Source organism: Cnephaeus nilssonii (genome assembly GCF_951640355.1).
Source record: "Cnephaeus nilssonii genome assembly, chromosome: 14".
Taxonomy (NCBI): domain Eukaryota; kingdom Metazoa; phylum Chordata; class Mammalia; order Chiroptera; family Vespertilionidae; genus Cnephaeus; species Cnephaeus nilssonii.
This window is the reverse complement of record NC_137085.1, coordinates 10,241,700-10,259,872: the sequence shown is the minus strand read 5'-3', so window position 1 is coordinate 10,259,872 and position 18,173 is coordinate 10,241,700. Positions and strand designations below refer to the sequence as shown.

Genomic DNA, 18,173 nt, shown 5'->3' with positions numbered 1-18,173 from the left:
GCGGGCATAATTCTGCTCACCTGCTGTGCGACTCCATTTGGTGCTCACGACCATAGTGAGCAGCGGGCAGGTTGTGCAAAAACCGGTTGTGCAACTTGCAGCCCTAGAATGATAGTGCAGTTACATGGAGCTATTTGCTACAGCACAGAGCACGCAAACATGAGTAACATGCAGGGGATCCCGAATGCCTTCAAGTTTAGCCAGGGAGCCAGGCACAGAAGCAGATCACTTCATCGTAACAGAACAACTCGGAGAGCAAAAAGATGAGGAGCATCTTGCAACCACCTTGGGAATTCAGGGAAGGCTTTCTGGAAGAGATGGTGCTTGAGTGTTCTGAAGGTTGAAAAGGGAATTGGCCAACGGAAGAGGAGGGTGAATCATACCCCAGAAGGAGGGAACAAAACAAGCAAAGTTGGGAAACAGAAGCACAGCCTGGGGGAGGTATGAGAAGAGTGCACTTCAATGTTTGGAATGACTGAAATGAAAACCTGAGCCAGAGGGTGGGGGGACGTGAGCGGCAGTGCAGTGAGAGCCAACAATCCAGGGGAAGGGAGGTGGACTCTATCCTGAAGGTCCTGGGGAGCCACAGATGAGTTTTAAGCGACAAAATAACATTGCCAGATTTCTGACTGTTGCCATGTGAACATGGTGAGTTAAAAAAACAGTTCATCAAATTAGCACTCCCTGTTCCTGCCCCCACCTCAGAAAAGAGGAATTTTAAAAGATGCTGCAATTTTAAGGAAGGAGTATGAGTAGTAATGGTAATAATAGCAATGCATAAAGTCTGGTGTATTGCTTATTCTTTTAAGTGCTTTATAAAGATCAACTTAGTATAATAACCCAACAGTGTTAGTACTATTACTAGCCTGATTTTACAAATTAGGAAACTGAGACAGAGAGCTTAGAAAGTCTCTTAAGGTTACAATAATAGTAAATGGCAGAGCTGAGACTTGAACCCAGGAAGCCTGACTTCAGAATCTATACTCTTAACCAACCAGTTAGGCTGCCCTTCACAATGATGATAGAATGCCATTCAGTTGTCCTCTGGGCTCCAAATGTATCGCTCATTGCCTGCTTTTCAAAAACTAAAGCTGATCCCTTTACATCTTTGCCTATTCCAACCGGCGTGGCTCAGTGGTTGAGTGTTGATCTACAAACCAGGAGGTCATGGTTCTATCCCCGGTCAGGGCACATGCCCGGGTTGCAGATTCACAGCCTGGAGTAACAAAAATTGGAGGTTGAGGGCTCACCTTGGAGAAGGAGTAGTGGTTTTAAAAAGTCTTTTTTTTTTTTTTTCTGTTAAAATCCCTGAAGGGTTAATAACCTGAGAGTCAGGGCTAACCAGAAATGGACCAGGTCTCACAGGACTAAAACCCAGAGTCAAATCTTTCCCAACCCCACTTTTCTCAGAAGCAAAGTAATTCCTCTCTGAAGGAATATCCAGAGTCTTGCATATCTCTTCATTTAAAAACAAAAAATCTGGCATTCAATCAAAAATTACCAGGAATACCAGAAGATAAAATCCACTGACCAAAAAGCAAAAGAATCAGATCTATAGAAGAACCAGATACTGGAGATAGCAGATGTGGACTTTAAAATCTTGAAGAAAACAAGTGAAGATAGATAATTCGGCTGAGAACTGTAAACAATTTTTTAAAGTCAATTAAAAATTCAGGATTAAATACCACAATAGCTGAAACTAAGAAATAATTTGAAAGGATTAACAATCAAACACAAATGAGGGCAAGAGTACAAATATAGACTGAATCATGAGGAACCAAGAAGGGAAAACACAGTCTTAGAGATACAGTGAAAAGGTCTTCACACACATATGAGAGAGAAGAGGGTAGAAATGTTGATGAAAGATACTGTGTCACAGATTTAAAATGTGCTATGAACCCCAAGTAGGATAAATACGAAGAAATCTGCTTAGCCAGCGTGGCTCAGTGGTTGAGCATCAACCTACAAACCAGGAGGTCACGGTTCGATTTCCGGTCAGGGCACATGCCTGAGTTGTGGGCTTGATCCCCCTGTGTGAGTTATGCAGGAGGCAGCCAATCAATGATTCTCTGTCATCATTGATGTTTCTATCTCTCTCTCTCCCTCTCCCTTCCTCTCTGAAATCAATAAAAATATTTTTTTTAAAAAAAAAGTTTTGGCGTGCCTGAAGAGCATTAAAAACAAAAAGAAAGATTTGACTAGAATCTTTATTCACATAAATATACCCCATGGTGCTAGAGTGACTGAGGTCTGATGTAGACTGAATAAACATAAACTGTTAATGGCCTACTACATCAATAAAAATATACTAGTACATTGGGCACCTACCATATACAAGACAGTGAGAGATTTAAGAAAAATAGCAACAACTTATTGAGCTCTTTCTCAAGCTTGCAACTCAAAGCTGCAAGCACTTGACATTTTTTCTATCATTTATCTTCACGATAACCTGCCGGGTAGGTACTCCTATCCCCATTCCACACGGGAGGAGTGAGGCCTCAGGGTGGGGAGAACTCGGATTGGAATCAGTGTGACTCTAGAACCCAGGCGCCCCCTCCAGACACTGTCCCACCTTCCCCATCGCCATGGCTGCCATGAACACAGGGCCTTCAAACAGGGTGCACGTTCATTTGTGGAATCTGATCTTCCCAGCAGCCCTGTGAAGTGGGCGAGACAGAGATGACAGAATTTCCTCAATGAGAAAGCTGAGCATGTACCTCGTGGCACAGCTGAACGCCCCACCCAGCAGGGGAGACCGTCAGAAACGGAGGAAAGGACACACAAGGACCCTGTAAGCCCTAACCTGGGAAAACTGCTGTTTTGTCATTTACCACACATTTTTATTGTTCTTACACTTACCAGGATTTTATGCTTGGATGGTAACTACGGGCTTCTACTGATCACATTCACAGCCCACACTTCCTCTGTGGCAGGTGACCAAGAGAGGAATAATCACCTTCATGAATAATTCTCATTGAGCAAAGCTGCCCTAAAAGCTGGCTGAAGAGAAATGCCTAAAACAGCCATTTCCAAGGTCTGCTCTACACACGATTTCTCTCCTCTGGCTCAGAGAAAGCCATAGTTAGACTCATCTCTTACACGGCAGGTCAGCCACGTTATTACATTTCATGTTCACCAGACCCATCTATAAAGGAGTGAAAGGACAGTCGGGGAGGGTAGGTGACCTAGCCAAGGTCACGCCGCTAGGAAGCAGCAGATCTGGAGTGAGAATCCAAGTCTTCTGCTAGCGAGGCCAGTGTTCTGTCCAAAGGTGCATCAGGTCTGGGACACCTCATCCATGTGGGGCTGTAGAACAACAGTTGCCAACCGGTGGTCCGCGGACCACTGGTGGTCCGTGAGGTCCGAAAGGTTGGCGAATGCTGTTCTAGAACCTTTCTATATGTACGTGAAGGCATAAAAGTTAAACAGGCCAAGGGCCATAAAGGAGCAAAATAAAAAGACATTCCCAGAACTTTAGCTTTGGAAGGGCCATTTAGAGTCATGGAATCTACCCTTTACATAGATGGGTAAACTGAGGACCAACCAAAAGTTACACAGCTAGAAGTGGCAGTTCAGGACCAGAACCCAGGTCTGTACCAACCTCATCATTTGCTCTCACAAAAAGCTACTTGCAAAAGCTATTATGGAGATGACAAAGCAATTACCCCTTAGCAGGACCGGGCCATTCACAAAAGATAAGGTGTAGTATTTTTCCTTGAGGAGCTTATAGTCTAGCTAGGAAAATATGCATGTGCACAGGAAAATAGAATCAACAAAACAAAACATCAGTAAAGGCAGCAGCTACATCAAGAATTTAAAAGGAGGCAAACAGTTGCAGGCCTGGCTGTGTTGGAAAGCTTCCTAAAGATGGGGTGAGAAAGGCGGGGCTTTGAAGCATGCATAGGAGCCAACAGCTTTTATGGCATAGGTATGTCAGTCCTGCAAAACTTATGAAACTTTTTACTTTGTGGGAGGTGAGGCCAAATTGCAAATGAAGGCCAGATTGAAGCCTCAGCTCTCCATGGAATCCACGAGTGACAGCAGATGCTTCCTCCAGGACAGTGCCAGGGCCAGGAAACCGGGCGTTGCTCCCACCTGCAGTATAAAACCACAGCCAAAGCACGCAGTGGGTCTTCTCCAGATAGCCCCACTAACAGTTACGTGCTGTTCGTTTCTTTCCTCTGTCTCCTGGTAGCCTGTGTACTGGCAGACAACAAGCAGAGGTACCGCTGTTTTTCCTTAAATACAGGAGAAAACTTACAAAGAAGGAGACCATTCTGAGAATCGACCTCTTTTTTTCAGATTGGGAAGAGGCAGCCTTGTCATCCTAGAGGCCCACGGCAGTGCCACACAGAGCAGCATCCTCCTCCCAGAGCCTCTGTTTCCCCATCTGACGTGAGAGGGTGGAGATGGGGGCATCATCAGAGACCAAATGTTGATGGTCATCTTCACATTTGCTGGGCTGTTCAGACAGTGACCAGGATGGCAGAGCAGCCCTTCCCTCCAGGCCCACAGTTCCAAGCACCCCGGAGAGTAGCCTGCAGCTGGGAGCAGCTGGCAACCACTGCTCCTGAAAAGGCCTGGGTCATCAGGGGATGTCAACAGTCACGTTTGTGCAGGGTCCTGGAGTGAGCACAACACCCCATTGCTGATGTGACACACCCTTCAGAGTGTCCCCCGATGCTTCTCTCCTCGCCTAGGGCTCACCATGGGCCACCTTGGGCTCCTGAGGCCTCCCTGACTTCTCGCCTTCGGTCCTGGAGGAGGATGCGTACCTTTGTCCCTCGGTCACCTGGCCAGGAACGGGCAGCACCCCGTGCCCAGGATGTGGGCTTCTATGAGTTGGCAGGGGCACGGAACCCTTGGAGAGTCTGTGTGTCGTGTCCCCACTGCCTGGGGGAGCTGGGAGGTCACCAGGAGCCGGATGTAGTAGCCGCCAAACACTGCCAGCAGCTGCTGGGCCATTTCCTGGAAGAGGCAGGGAAGCAGAGTGAGGGCCACGCAGCTCGTGCACGTGGAGAAGCCAAGCGGTCCTCACACCCCTGGGCCAGCAGGGATGCTCACTGGGAAGAGCCTGGCCGGGCCCTCATCTGGGGCTCTTGGAAGATGCCTGGTCTGGTCTGGAACCCCAGCTCTGCAACTGACGCTGTGAGGCTCCTGCAGCCTCAGTTTCCTCATCTCTGAAGTGGGTAGCCTAACTGCTGATAGGCGATTATAATATGCACACAAAAACTTCGGAACCTCAAAGTGCTAGAGAATTTAGCACTAATTTATCCCAGCCAATCACATACACACACTGTTTGCAGTTTTCAATGTCCATGAACCTATAAAATACATGAGGTCAAGGAAACGACACTGAAGAAAATCACGCCCTAACCCGTTTGGCTCAGTGGATAGAGCATCGGCCTGCGGACTCAAGTGTCCCGGGTTCGATTCCGGTCAAGGGCATGTACTTTGGTTGCAGGCACATACCCAGTGGGGGGGTGCGCAGGAGGCAGGTGATTGATGTTTCTCTCTCATCGATGTTTCTAACTCGCCATCCCTCTCCTTCCTCTCTGTAAAAAATTCAATAATTTTTTTTAAAAAATCACGAGTGAATGGGGGTGGGCAGGAACAGAACACCCCCTGGCTTCTTGCCCTTGGCTTTGCCACATTCTCCCTTGCTCTGTGACCTTGGGCTCGTCAGCTGACTTCTTAGAAGCTATTTCATCCATCAGAGAAGAACAAAAACTAATCCATACCTCATAAAGCATGCTAAAGAATTTTATGCATGATAAAACAAAAAGCTGTCGAAATATAAGAGATTATAACTATTTCTCCGTCTTTCACAGGCACGGATTTCCTACTGAAATACGACGCCTGGCCCATGCTGAGACATGCGCATTGATTATATTTTTTTCTCGCTAAGTTATAAGGGCAGCTACTTCACAAGCATGTGCACACACACTGAGATTTGATATTCACAGCAGGAAATTATATTACTATTGATTTGAATGAATTTGAAAATACAATTTAAAGACCCATCATATTTAATAGGCTATTTTGCATAAACCTAGACATGCATGCCACAATAGAGTACGTGATATTATTCATCTTTTGTGTGCTTTTAAAAAAAAAAGTCCATGGGGCCTGACTGGCGTGGCTCAGTGGTTGAGTGTCAACCTATGAACCAGGAGGTCATGGTTCGATTCCCGGTCAGGGCACATGTCTGGGTTGCGGGCTTGATCCCAAGTGTGGGGCGTGCAGGAGGCAGCCAATCAATGATTCTCTCTCATCGTTTATGTTTCTATCTCTCTCTCCCTCTCTGAAATCAATAAAATATATTTTTTTAAATAACTATTTTAAAAAAATCCATGGGGTTCAAATAAAGAGATTAATATATTTATCTTTTTCTCTTGTAATAGTCCTATTTGCAAGCCCCCCACTCCCCTGCACACACCAGGCCTGAGCTCACTCCTCATTGCATGTTTGTTTCCTAGACAGTGGGTGTATCCTCATAGTGAGAAGAGGGCAGCATAAGCCACAAACACATTACCAGATTTCTGGTCTACCAGCACTGGTCAAACCCAGCAGATAGCTTAGCACAGTGGTCGGCAAACCGCGGCTTGCGAGCCACATGCAGCTCTTTGGCCCCTTGAGTGTTCTAACGCCACTTCTTCAAAATAGACTCGCCCAGGCCGAAAACCGACTTCTGCGCATGGGCCACAAAGTTTCAATCGCACTGTATGTTCGCGCCCGCACATGGTATTTTGTGGAAGAGCCACACTCAAGGGGACAAAAAGCCGCATGTGGCTCGCGAGCCGCGGTTTGCCGACCACTGGCTTAGCAAGACCAACAGAACTCTGGGGCTGGAGGAACTGGGATTCAACAGAGATGAATATAAGATTTAATTTTAAAAAATATTTTTTTTGTTAATCCTCACCGGAGGATATTTTTCGAGAGAGTGGAAGGGAGGGGGAGAGACAGAGAGGGAGAAACATCGATGTGAGAGAGCGACATTGGTTGGTTACTTCCCACATGCACCCAACCAGGACTGGGGATGGAGTCTGCAACCAAGGTACATGCCCTTGACTGGAATCAAACGCGGGACCCTTCAGTCCGAGGGCTGACGCTCTACCAACTGAGCCATACCGGCTAAGATTTAAATATCTAACTGCAAAACAAGTAGATAAGATAGATAAAAAGATTTTAAAATGACCCAAATATTCATCAACATGTTCAGGATTAGGATAGGCAATCGATGATCCATCAACACACAACTACACATCCAGTGAAACTGCCAAAAAGAATGTCCAAGATATTAAAAATGGGAGAGAAACCCAGTGAGTAACAAATAACTCCTTTAATAAACTATTTTCTGAAGTGCTGGAAAGTAAGGACAAAAATATTCAAAACTAGTAGGCTAGACATATATGGTCTCTACCAACTGAGGAAAGCCATGTTCCTCGGAATTTACAACTTGAGGTCCCCACTCGGAGTCTATGCAAATATCCCAGGAGAGAAGGTGGCCCAACCGCCCGGGGGCCCATTACCTCCGGCTCAGCCTCCGGAACGAGCTGGAGAAGCTCAGTCTGCACCAGTGGCCTCTCTGTGGGACGGGAACTGCTGGGCAGGAGAGGAGCTTCCTCCAGCAGGTTCTCAGGCCCCTCCGCCATCGTCGTGGGGCTCACCCCAGTCTCCATGACAACGCAGAGCTGGCTCAACCTCCTTCTCAGCAAGGACTGCAAAGGAAACAGAGGGCGCTCGGGTGGTGTCCCAAGTTGGGTGGCACGTGGGAGGCCAAGGCGCTGCCTGAGTTGCAGATCATAGAGGATGGATGGGCCTTCTACAGACTCAGATGCTGGGAGAAGGTGGAACTCAGCCACGTTGGAGAGACCAGGTCATTTCCCACAAAAGTACAGTCCTTCAGCGCTCCTAAAGCACTTTCCTTTATACTCTCATTTGCTCTCAAAGCAGCCTGGGGAAACTTTCCCTGTACGTTGCAGATGAGCAAACTGAAGATCAAAGGCCTTGCCCAAAGCCATACAGGAGCCAGTGGGCCAAGATCAGGGCTAACCCACAATCCTGACTTCAAGACGCCTATAGGGCCCAGGGAAAGGCTGACTCCAGGGCTCGGAGACAGGAGGGCTGGGTCCCAAACCGGGAGTCACCAACTGGCTCTGTGACCACCCGAGGGTGGCGACAGGACTTCTCAGAGCCTCGGTTTCCTCATCTGTGGAATCAGAGCAAGAGTTCCCTAATCTGCCCTGATTGGTTTGGCTCAGTGGATAGAGTGTCAGCCTGCGGACTCAAGGGTCCCGGGTTCAATTCTGGTCAAGGGCAGGTACCTTGGTTGCGGGCACATATCCAGTAGGGAGTGTGCAGGAGGCAGCTGATTGATGTTTCTCTCTCATCGATGTTTCTAACCCTCTATCCCTCTCCCTTCCTCTCTGTAAAAAATCAATAAAATATATTTAAAAAAAAAAAAAAAGAGTTCCCTGATCTTATTTATAAACAGTGGGCAGGCATTTTGAACAAGTGAAAGCCACCTAAATGCCTGGTACTTTTCTCTACCAGGATCTTCATTATTATTATTAACATTCATTATTATTATACTAGAGGCCCAGTGCATGATTGAATCATGCACGTGTAAGGTCCCCTACACGCTTTCGCTTTTCACGGTGGTCTGCGGCCGCTGAGGGGGGCTACCCTGCTGTTGAGAGGCACTGAGGGGGGCTGCTGCGGACACCTGGCTACCCTGCCGTTGAGAGGCACAGCTGGGTGTCCGCGGCAGGCCCCCTCAGCGGCCGTGGATCTGTCCGTTGAGAGGCACAGGGGGCCGGAGTCCCCCCCCACGCCTCTCAACAGCAGGGTAGCCCCCCTCAGTGGCAGCAGATCCGTGCCTCTCAATGGCCGGATAGGCCACCCCGAGTCCCGCCCCCCAGCCTCCCGCCGCCCAATTGTGAGCGTAGCAGAGTGATGGTAATTTACATGTTACTCTATTATTAGATAGGATTATAAACAAACATATGCTCACCATAGGAAATGTGGAAAATGCCAATAGTTAGAAAAGGAGATAACTTAGTTACAAAGACTTCATTCCCTCAGCAAAACCACCACTGATGTGACAGTATCCTTCCTTCTAAGTAACTTCTCCGTAGGCATTCCCCAACATGGAGCCAAGGCGATCTCTACCATCTGGTCTCCTGGTTTATTTTGTCTGCTTTTCATTTAAGGCATCTTACCTCTTGGCTGGTCTTCATTTCTCGAACATGTTCCGACAAAAACTGCACACAGTTCTCCAGGTCAAAGTAGACAAACCAGAGCTGGGGAAAGAAGAAGCTGTGAGCCCTGGGGCTCAAAGCCAGCCTGACCTTGAACCCTCCGTCCCTGAGATGGTCTTCTGTCCCCTGCCGCCTTGCCGGAGGCCCACTGGATGTATCCTGGCCTCTGGCGGGAACATGCCACTCTGCTCTCTCCCAGAGTCCCCACACAGGAGCAAGTCTCCTCCATATAGAAAACTGGCTCTGTGCGTACACCTGCTCAAAAGGCTGCAACCCCACCTCCCACAGTCACTAAGCATCTGAGAGACTCCAAGCCGCCCTGGACATCACGTATCCATCCAGGAATACTGCCTTCATCTTCAGGGGCCCTTCGGTCTGGAATCCAACATGCAAATGAATGAAACCCTTCAGAGCTGTCACTCCCCACTACCCACGACCAGGTCAGAGGTCATCAACAGGGGTGCTCTGGGGGGAGGGGAGCAGGGGACGAAGACCTCTCACCTCACCGTTACCACCCCTCCCGCCACAACCTCAACAGTCCTCAGGAAGCCAGATTAAACTCAGCCAGGGTGAAATCCTCCATGTCCTCCCATCACATCATCTTGACAGCGCCACACCTGCCACACTTCACCCACATCCTGCAAGAAGCTGGTAGCCATGTCTCACACCTCCAACCACTGACCACTTCCTCTGATCCCAGACTTCCCTCCTCCCAGTGACCGACCCATGAGACCCAAGGTCACACCCCTCTTGCCAACTAATCTCTCCCACTGTCTCATCCTCAAGGAACATTTTTTTAAGTTAATTTCTTTTATTTTTCCTTATAAAATTTTAAAAACAGATACAAAAGTTGAGCGAATTATGTCATTAATTTCCAGCTACTCAGCATCTTGGTTCAACAATTATCACTTCATGGGTACTCTTGTTTCATCTCTACCCCCACCTACCACTCACCCCAGACACCTCCATCCCCCACCCCACCCTGTCCCACCCCAATGATTTTAAAGAAAACCCAAGATATTGTATCACCTCATCCCAAGATACTACTTTGAAAATGAAAGAACCCAATTTTTTTAAAAGATGTGTCCATTCATGGGTCATCCATCCATCTATGCCTCCAACTAACACTTGCCAAGTCACCCCATGTGCCAATCCATAAAGAGGATTCAGAGGCAAATGAGGCTGAAAGGACCCTTGGTCCAAGGAAATGTCAATCTCCATGTCACATCTGAACTGCCAGACATCTTACAATGCCATCAAGTTCACCCCCAGGCGTCAGTCAAGATCCCCTTACACTCTACACCATCTCAGGCTTCCTAAACACAAGGATTTGTGTGTGTCTAGAGCAGTGCCTGGCACACACTAGGCTCTCAGTAAATATTTATAGGATGGCCCTAACCGGTTTGGCTCAGTGGACAGAGCGTCGGCCTGCGGACTCAAGGGTCCCAGGTTCGATTCCGGTCGGGGGCATGTACCTTGGTTGCGGGCACATACCCAGTAGGGGGTGTGCAGGAGGCAGCTGATTGATGTTTCTCTCTCATCGATGTTTCTAACTCTCTATCCCGCTCCCTTCCTCTCTGTAAAAAAATCAATAAAATATATTTTAAAAAAATATTTGTAGGATGAACAGGTGATGTGCACAAGGAGATTCTTCCCAGGTCCCCGCCACCCACCCACCCTGTGCTCCCACCGGGCAAGGGGCAGATGCAGTGCTAAATAAATTTAGCCATCCTACCTGGGGAGACCAGCCAGGACCCACTGGGTGACCTCATACTAGTCACTTAAGTTCTCCCCCCTGTCCTTAGGGCAAAGAAAACAACCGAGCCAGGTGGACAATGCCTTCAGGATCTGACCTGCCTCTTCCGGGGCCTTGCATGTGCTTGGCACAGAGGAGGCCCCACGGTTTGCTGAATAAATGCTGACTGTCCCTGAGCTTCCCTTCCGGCCTGCCCCATGGAGGTTCCAGGCTGCTGGGTACCACCCAGAGAAGAGTCTCCAGGAAGGAACACCGGAGCAGGGAGGAAGAGAAGGGCTGCCTACACTGTCTTATTAGCAGACTCGGGCGGACACTGCGCAGACTGGGAGAACGTGGGGCCACCACTCCCCATCAGCCCAAAAGTGGGCCGTCAAGGAGAGGTCTCTCTGAGCCACGTACCTGAATCACGCTCTGGCAGCCCTCCACCGTGTCCGTCACGCCCAGCAGCACCCGGTGTCGCAGCAGGGCTCCGTTGGCAGCCGCCAGCCTGAGGTCCGTGTTGGTGTTGGCCTGTAAGACAAACACCAGCCCTGTGGCCAGACTTCCACGCTGCCAGGGAGCCCTCGGGCACCAGAAATGACCACACCCCACCCCACCCCTAGACGCCACGGGACAGTCCTTTTCTTCGAGACACATCCATGTCCTCCCTATCAAATGGGATTGTGGCGTTGCTGACACAATCAATTCAATAGTGTCAGGCAGAGTTGAAGCCCAGCTCTGCTACTTCCGGGCTGTGGGGCCCTGGACAGGTTATGTCCCTTCCCGGAGTCTTGCTTTCTTCAGCCGTGTAGAACAAAGAAAAAGACTGTCTTTGTCTCCTAGGAATGTGGTGAGACTGAACTGAGTTTGTGTGTGTAAAGCACTTAAGCCAGTGCCTGGGACACAGTCAGGGGCCATAGGTATCTGCAGGAGGAGGGGGGATGGAGCCGGACAGAGAATGAAGGAGGGATGGAGGGGGGATGGAGGGAGGATAGAGGAGAGTGGGGGGGAGCTAGCGGGGGAAAGAATGGGGGTGGGGGTGCCCTAACCAGTTTGGCTCAGTGGATAGAGCGTCGGCCTGCAGACTACAAGGTCCCAGGTTCGATTCCGGTCAAGGGCATGTACCTTGGTTGCAGGCACATCCCCAGAAGGAGGTGTGCAGGAGGCAGCTGATCGATGTTTCTAACTCTCTATCCCTTTCCCTCTCCATTCCTCTCTGTAAAAAATCAATAAAATATATTTTTTTAAAAATGGGGGTGGGGGACTGGGCATTTATTGTGTCAGTAAAACACCTACTACGTCTATAAGGCACCTACTTTCTGAAGTATCTAGCATAGTGCCTGGCCCTCAGTGGAGCGTGGGGACCCTCTACAACTCTGTCTCCTTTTCCCACCCAAACCAATGACATGATAGATTTAGCTGACAAGGTAGAAGCTAAGCAGGCTGGGGAGAAGGGAGGAGAAGGGTGTCAGGGTCCACAGCGCTGGTTTGGGGAAGAGACCCCCCTCTAAGGGCTTCAGATGCCATTAGAAAGCAGCTCAATAAGGACAATGGTTCCCAAAAGAGCGGGACCCCCTTAGGAAGCTTTTGGAAATGTGAGAAGCTCTTTCTGCTGCCATAGGAATGGCTGGCGAAGCTGGCCCTTAGGCACAAGGGCCAGGGATGCTAACTGCGTGCCTCCCACGGAGGCCATGTCCCATGAGAGACAATCCCACACAGAACTGTCTCCTGGCCAACCTGGACTAAAAATGTCCTCTGGGTGAAAATTCTACTCATCATTCTCTGGCTGGCCAATCTAACTCCACTTTACATTTAAACCTACAGTGCATTTGTTTTCAAACAGGTTTAAAATACAGTGAATTTTCCAGGAATGCCACTACTATGAAAATCAAGGAATGATTATGTTTTGTTTCGCCTAGAGCAGTGGTCGGCAAACTGCGACTCACGAGCCGCGGTTTGCCGCTCTGTTGACTAATGAGTTTGCTGACCACTGACCTAGACACTCAATTCCAATAATGAGAGGCTGTTGTTGTTCCTTGTGATTAAGCCCCTAGAGTGTTTGCAAGGGTGGTTCCCCCTTTCAGAAACCTGCATCACCTGACTCCACCTCTCACTACCTGCATAATTTTGGACAAATTACTCACTATGTCTCTGCCCCCATCTCCTCATCTCCAAATTGGACATACTCACACCCTGTCATAGCAAGGCTTATAATAAGGATGAAATGAGTTCATCCACACAGAACCCTGGGAAGAATAAACACTTGAATCGTGTCAGGTAATGATATCATTCTGATGATGATAATGAATTGAGAATGCAGTGTTTTCCGCTGTATACCACATTGGCCTTCCCACATGCCCTAGCAATATGCATTATTCTGTACAGGATACACGGCAGGGGCTTACCTGCCTTCCCCATAAACCTTCCAAATTTGAGAGAGGATTTTAATGCCCCAAACAAGGGGAAGCAGGCAGTATATGCAAAGTGCTAAGGCTCTCAAGGATGCTACGTGATGCAGGTCGGCCACTAACAGTAAGAGTGACAGTGGTCAGGAAGAGGGATATGCATGGTCCTGAGTGACAAGGGATCCAAGGAGGAAGAAGTCCTTGAGCTGAGGCAAGAACTGAGGAAGCTGTGTGGCCAGGGACTGGTTACTTAACCTCTCTGAGCCTTTTTCCCCACTGGCCAAAAGACTCAATAACTGTAACAGTTAACACTTACTGAGCACGTACTTTATAGCAGGTACGATTATGAGCACTTGGCATGTATTAAGTCATTTAATTCTCCAAACAATCTCGGGGGGGGGGGGGGGGTGGAGGATGCCACAATTATCATCTCATTTTACAAGTGAGAGAACTAAGGCCCTGAGAAGTTAAGTAATAACCTCCAAGTGGCAGAGGTGTCCTGCCTCCTTGTCAGGCTGTTGTTGGGCATCGATATCAGGTTCCAAAGACAGAGCACATAGTAGGTGCTCATTAAATGGTAGTCGTTACTAGGAAGGAGAGGAGCCTGGAGGGGTTCCCTGAATGAGCAAAGAGTGATAACAGAAGTGTCACTGTGTACCTAGGGCCTCCATGCTGCACCTATGGGTAAAGACACCAGGTCTTGTTCGCCTCTGTGCCTTGCGCCTGGCACATTCCCTGGTACTTGCAGGGGCTTCATAAATACCAGCTGAATAAGAAGGGGGAAAAGGAGGCATAGAGCCACAGTAGGCATTCCCTGACCTGCATTAATTACATCTGCATCCTCGAAGCGCTAGCCAGGCGCCAATGTTCCGCTTGCTCCTGCTAAAGCAGCATATCCTTTGCTTTCCCCGCCTCCCTGAGAGAAGCTTCTAGCTGCAGGAACAGCCAGCTCAATTTACTTCTTACAGGCCAAGCACAAGGGCCATGAAAGCTTCTACAGAGCCCCAGGCAGCATTATTCTGTCAGCCTCATCTGTGCAAAGTCAAAGATCTTTTCGGAAGGATTAAGCCATAAAGTTCCTATTTGTCCCTGTGTGCACAGGCACTAAATGACACTCATCCCCCAAAGCCCGACCACGTTTCCCAACACCCCAAACACCCCACCCTCTCCTCCTGAGTCAGGCGAGAGCCGAGTGTTTGCTAAAGATCTCAAAGTCCGGCTCTGTGCCAGGTGCTGGGAGAGCCTCCTCAGCACTGAAAAGACGGCAGAGGTGTGGTAGGCAGAATAATGCACCCCCCAACATGCCTAAGTCCTCCTCCCAGGACCTGTGAGCATGTTCCCTTGCATGGCAAAGAGGAATAAAGGTGGTAGATGGAAGTAATGCTGTTAACTAGCTGGCCTTAAAATAGGGAGATTGTCCCAGATTATCTAGGCGGTCCAGTGTAATCACAAGGAGCCTTAAAAGCAGAAGAGGGCCTGGCTGATGTGACTCAGTGGTTGAGCATAGACCTATGAAGCAGGGGGTCACGATTCAATTCCTGGTCAGGGCACATGCCTGGGTTGCAGGCTCGATCCCCAGTGTGGGGCATGCAGGATTCTCTCTCATCACTGATGTTTCTGTTTTCTTTCTCTCTCTCCCTCTCCCTTCCTCTCTCTAAAATAAAAAATATTGTTTTAAAATAAAAATTTAAAAAGTGGAAGAGGGAGGCAGAAGACTCAGACTCAAAGAGTTGGGAAGGATTCAACCTACCACTGCTGGCTCTGATGATGGAGGAAGGGAACACGAACCAAGGAATGTAGGCGGCCTCTAGGAAAAGGTGAGGAAACAGAGTCTCCCTGGAGGCTCCAGAGAGGATGCAGCCCTGCTGTGTCAACCTTCTACACCGCAGAACTGTAAGGTAATAAATCTGTGTTGTTTTAAGTTACTACGTTTACGGTGATCTGCCACAGCACCCATGAAATACCAGGAGAGACGGGTCTTAACAGAGAAGTTGGTTTGAAATCTCAGTGTCCTGGCCTTGAATTCCAGCTCTGCATTTATTGCTAGCATGACCTTGGACTATGCCTAGAGCCTCTGGAGCCTACGGTTCCTCATCTGTAAAGTGACTATCGAAGACTCTACCCAGAGATTTACTGGACAGGTTTACTAGTAAAGAGTTAATGTACATAAAGCCTTTAACAGACGATCAACCACATAGGAAGTGCCCATCAGTATGTTAAAGAAGCAGAATACATTAGTGAGCCACACATACGCCGGGAGGGAGCAATGAGATGGGGAATCAGAGGTCTCAAGCTTTGAACCCCCGCTCCGCCACTCACAGTGGGATCGGGCCAAATGACCTAATTCTGACCACTCACTCACTGCCTAGTAAGTAGCTGCTGAGTTAAACGAGACGTGACTGTCAACAGAGCACAGAGCCAGCACCCACCCAGCTCCCTCAACCCTCGGCCTCAGGGACCCCGTCCTCGGTAATCCCCTCCTCGCTCAGAGCCCTCCTGAGCATGGGGGGAGGAGGCGAGTGACAGGACTCAGTAACCTCTAAGTGCCACACAAATACTGGCTTTCTGTGCCCTCTCTCACCTCCCAGACTCTCAAAACACAGCTTGCTTCCAGAGAAACAACCCACAGGGATCCGACAGGAAAGACAGAGAGGATTTAATCACACGTGTAACTTAATTTCTTTGGGTCACTGGGCACATGGGCCGGTGTGAATTTCAAGGTTGCAGCAATTTGCTGAAGCTAATGAAAGGAAAAACTCTGACTGGGGATCCTCCTGCCCGCACAGCCCTCCAGAGGGGACGTGGCTGGGGTCCCCGGACATCTCACCTTCCTCTGGTGTCTCTCGAAGATGAGCATGAGAGTCAGCGTCAGGCTCAGCGAGGCCAGGGTCACGAGCAGCACGCCCGCCCAGTGGTTCCCCAGGGCGAACATCTGGCTGGTGGAGTAGATGTTGGCCCACACCACCACATAGAAAACCTGCGGGAAGCCGGGGCAACAGCAAGGTCAGGAATGCCAGTCCTCGTGCGAGGCAGCTCCACGCAAGGGGACACACTTTTGACACCTCCTTAGATGCAGGGAGCTCACAGGGCCCGTGAGAGACTGATGGGGACCCGTGAGAACGAGCCCTTGTTCCTTGATCATAAGTGAAGGTAGGAAAATGGGGTGAGAATAGTTACTCCAAATCCCTGTTTGCGCTGATTTTAAATAAAACAGAAAAGGGCAGGGGGCTTGGGAGGGAGAGAAATTTGAGGCAGAAACCCAGTGATCCTTCAACAGCTATGTGGTCTGGACAAGTTATAACAACGCTCTGAGCCTCAGTTTCCTCATCTGTAAAATGGGGATGATACTAACTTCACAGGGCTGATATAGGGATTAGTAAGATAACATATGTTAACAGCATAGCACTTATTAGAAAGTTAATGAAAGCCAGTTGCCGTCCCTTTTCCTTCCTGAGAAGCAGGACATAGGGGTTAAAAGTGCTATTTGACCATTTTCCATAGAGGAGCAACAAGTCACAGTGATTAAGAGCGGTTGAACCAGAGTGCCTGGGTTCAAATACTGGCTCCGTCATAGATATGTATGCATGTGTGTGTTTGTATATATGTAGGTGTATATGTATGTTTATATGTATCTATACACATGTGTACACACACACATGATTAGAGCTAAAATGGACCTATCTGTTGAACAAATGGGAAAACCAAGTCCCAGAGAGGAGAGAAGTCTTGACCAAAGCCAGACGCCGAGTCCGGAGCCTCAGTGCTGGGTCTGCAGATCCACAATGCCAAGCTCTGCCCCCAGTAAACCCTGCTCCCATCCTCTACATGGGGCCCTGGTCACACACTCCCTGCCATAAATTCCCTTATACCAAATGTTCACCAGCCCCCAAACCGGCACCCACACCAACAGGCTTCACCAGAGGACGCCGAATCCAGCAATGCCACAGGGACAACAGCAGGACAGTGTGGGCCCACCTCCCTCCTCACCACAGCGAAGGCCAGTCGCATGGGCCTGGAGTTGTAGATGATGTATCTTCTCACTTGGGGCTCCAAGAGGGCGCTCTCAGCCAAGCTCCTGTACTGGTCAGCCGGGACCTGCTTGCCCACCCCAGGGAAAGAGATCAGTCAGCCCTGACCGGTTTGGCTCAGTGGATAGAGTGTCGGCCTGCGGACTCAAGGGTCCCGGGTTCGATTCTGGTCAGGGTCATGTGCCTTGGTTGTGGGCACATCCCCAGTGGGGAGTGTGCAGGAGCCAGCTGATTGATGTTTCGCTCTCATCAATGTTTCTAACTCTCTCTCCCTCTCCCTTCCTCTCTGTAAAAACATCAATAAAATATACTTAAAAAAAAAAAAAAAGAGGTCAGCCACAGAGAAAACCGCCCCCCATCTCCTTCCCGCCAGCAAGCGTGTCATTCCCAGCTCACATGACTATCATGCGGGAGGGGGACTCGGCTCGCTCTGGGCTGGACCAGAGGCAGAATGAGGAGCTCAGAGCTCTGATGGCGACCACAGGGCGCAACTCCCGGCTCAGGAAAGGTCAGGCATCCCCGGTGAGGTGGGGCGGCTCAAAAGCCAGGAGGACATCCCACAGAGGGATCCCTGCAGCCGAGGCTCAGTATCTCATGGCCGACCGGGATAGCCTAAAGTTTAAGGCACAGGCCGGGGAGTCAGCTGGCCCTGGGTCCAAACCTTGGCCCTGCCACTCATGTGCTGTGTGACCTGGAGAAAGTAACTGCACTCCTCTGAGCCTCAGACTCTTCCTCTGTAAAT

At 49.3% G+C, this 18,173-nt stretch overlaps 1 protein-coding gene across 5 annotated transcripts in view; it reads right to left on the bottom strand.

Annotated features, from left to right (window-relative positions):
• Positions 1-1,576: 1,576 nt before the first annotated feature.
• The window catches only part of TMEM268 (transmembrane protein 268), a 28,171-nt gene continuing 11,574 nt past the window's right edge, over positions 1,577-18,173 (bottom strand). For all 5 annotated transcript variants that reach the window (XM_079790350.1, XM_079790352.1, XM_079790351.1 and 2 more), the window contains exons 4-9: positions 17,391-17,498; positions 16,231-16,380; positions 11,419-11,529; positions 9,225-9,305; positions 7,533-7,721; positions 1,577-4,968 (exon numbers count right to left, since the gene is read on the bottom strand). In XM_079790350.1, the coding sequence (XP_079646476.1) occupies positions 4,789-4,968; positions 7,533-7,721; positions 9,225-9,305; positions 11,419-11,529; positions 16,231-16,380; positions 17,391-17,498 (819 nt within the window). In that variant the 3' untranslated portion in view covers positions 1,577-4,788. The remainder of the gene's footprint in view (positions 4,969-7,532; positions 7,722-9,224; positions 9,306-11,418; positions 11,530-16,230; positions 16,381-17,390; positions 17,499-18,173) is intronic.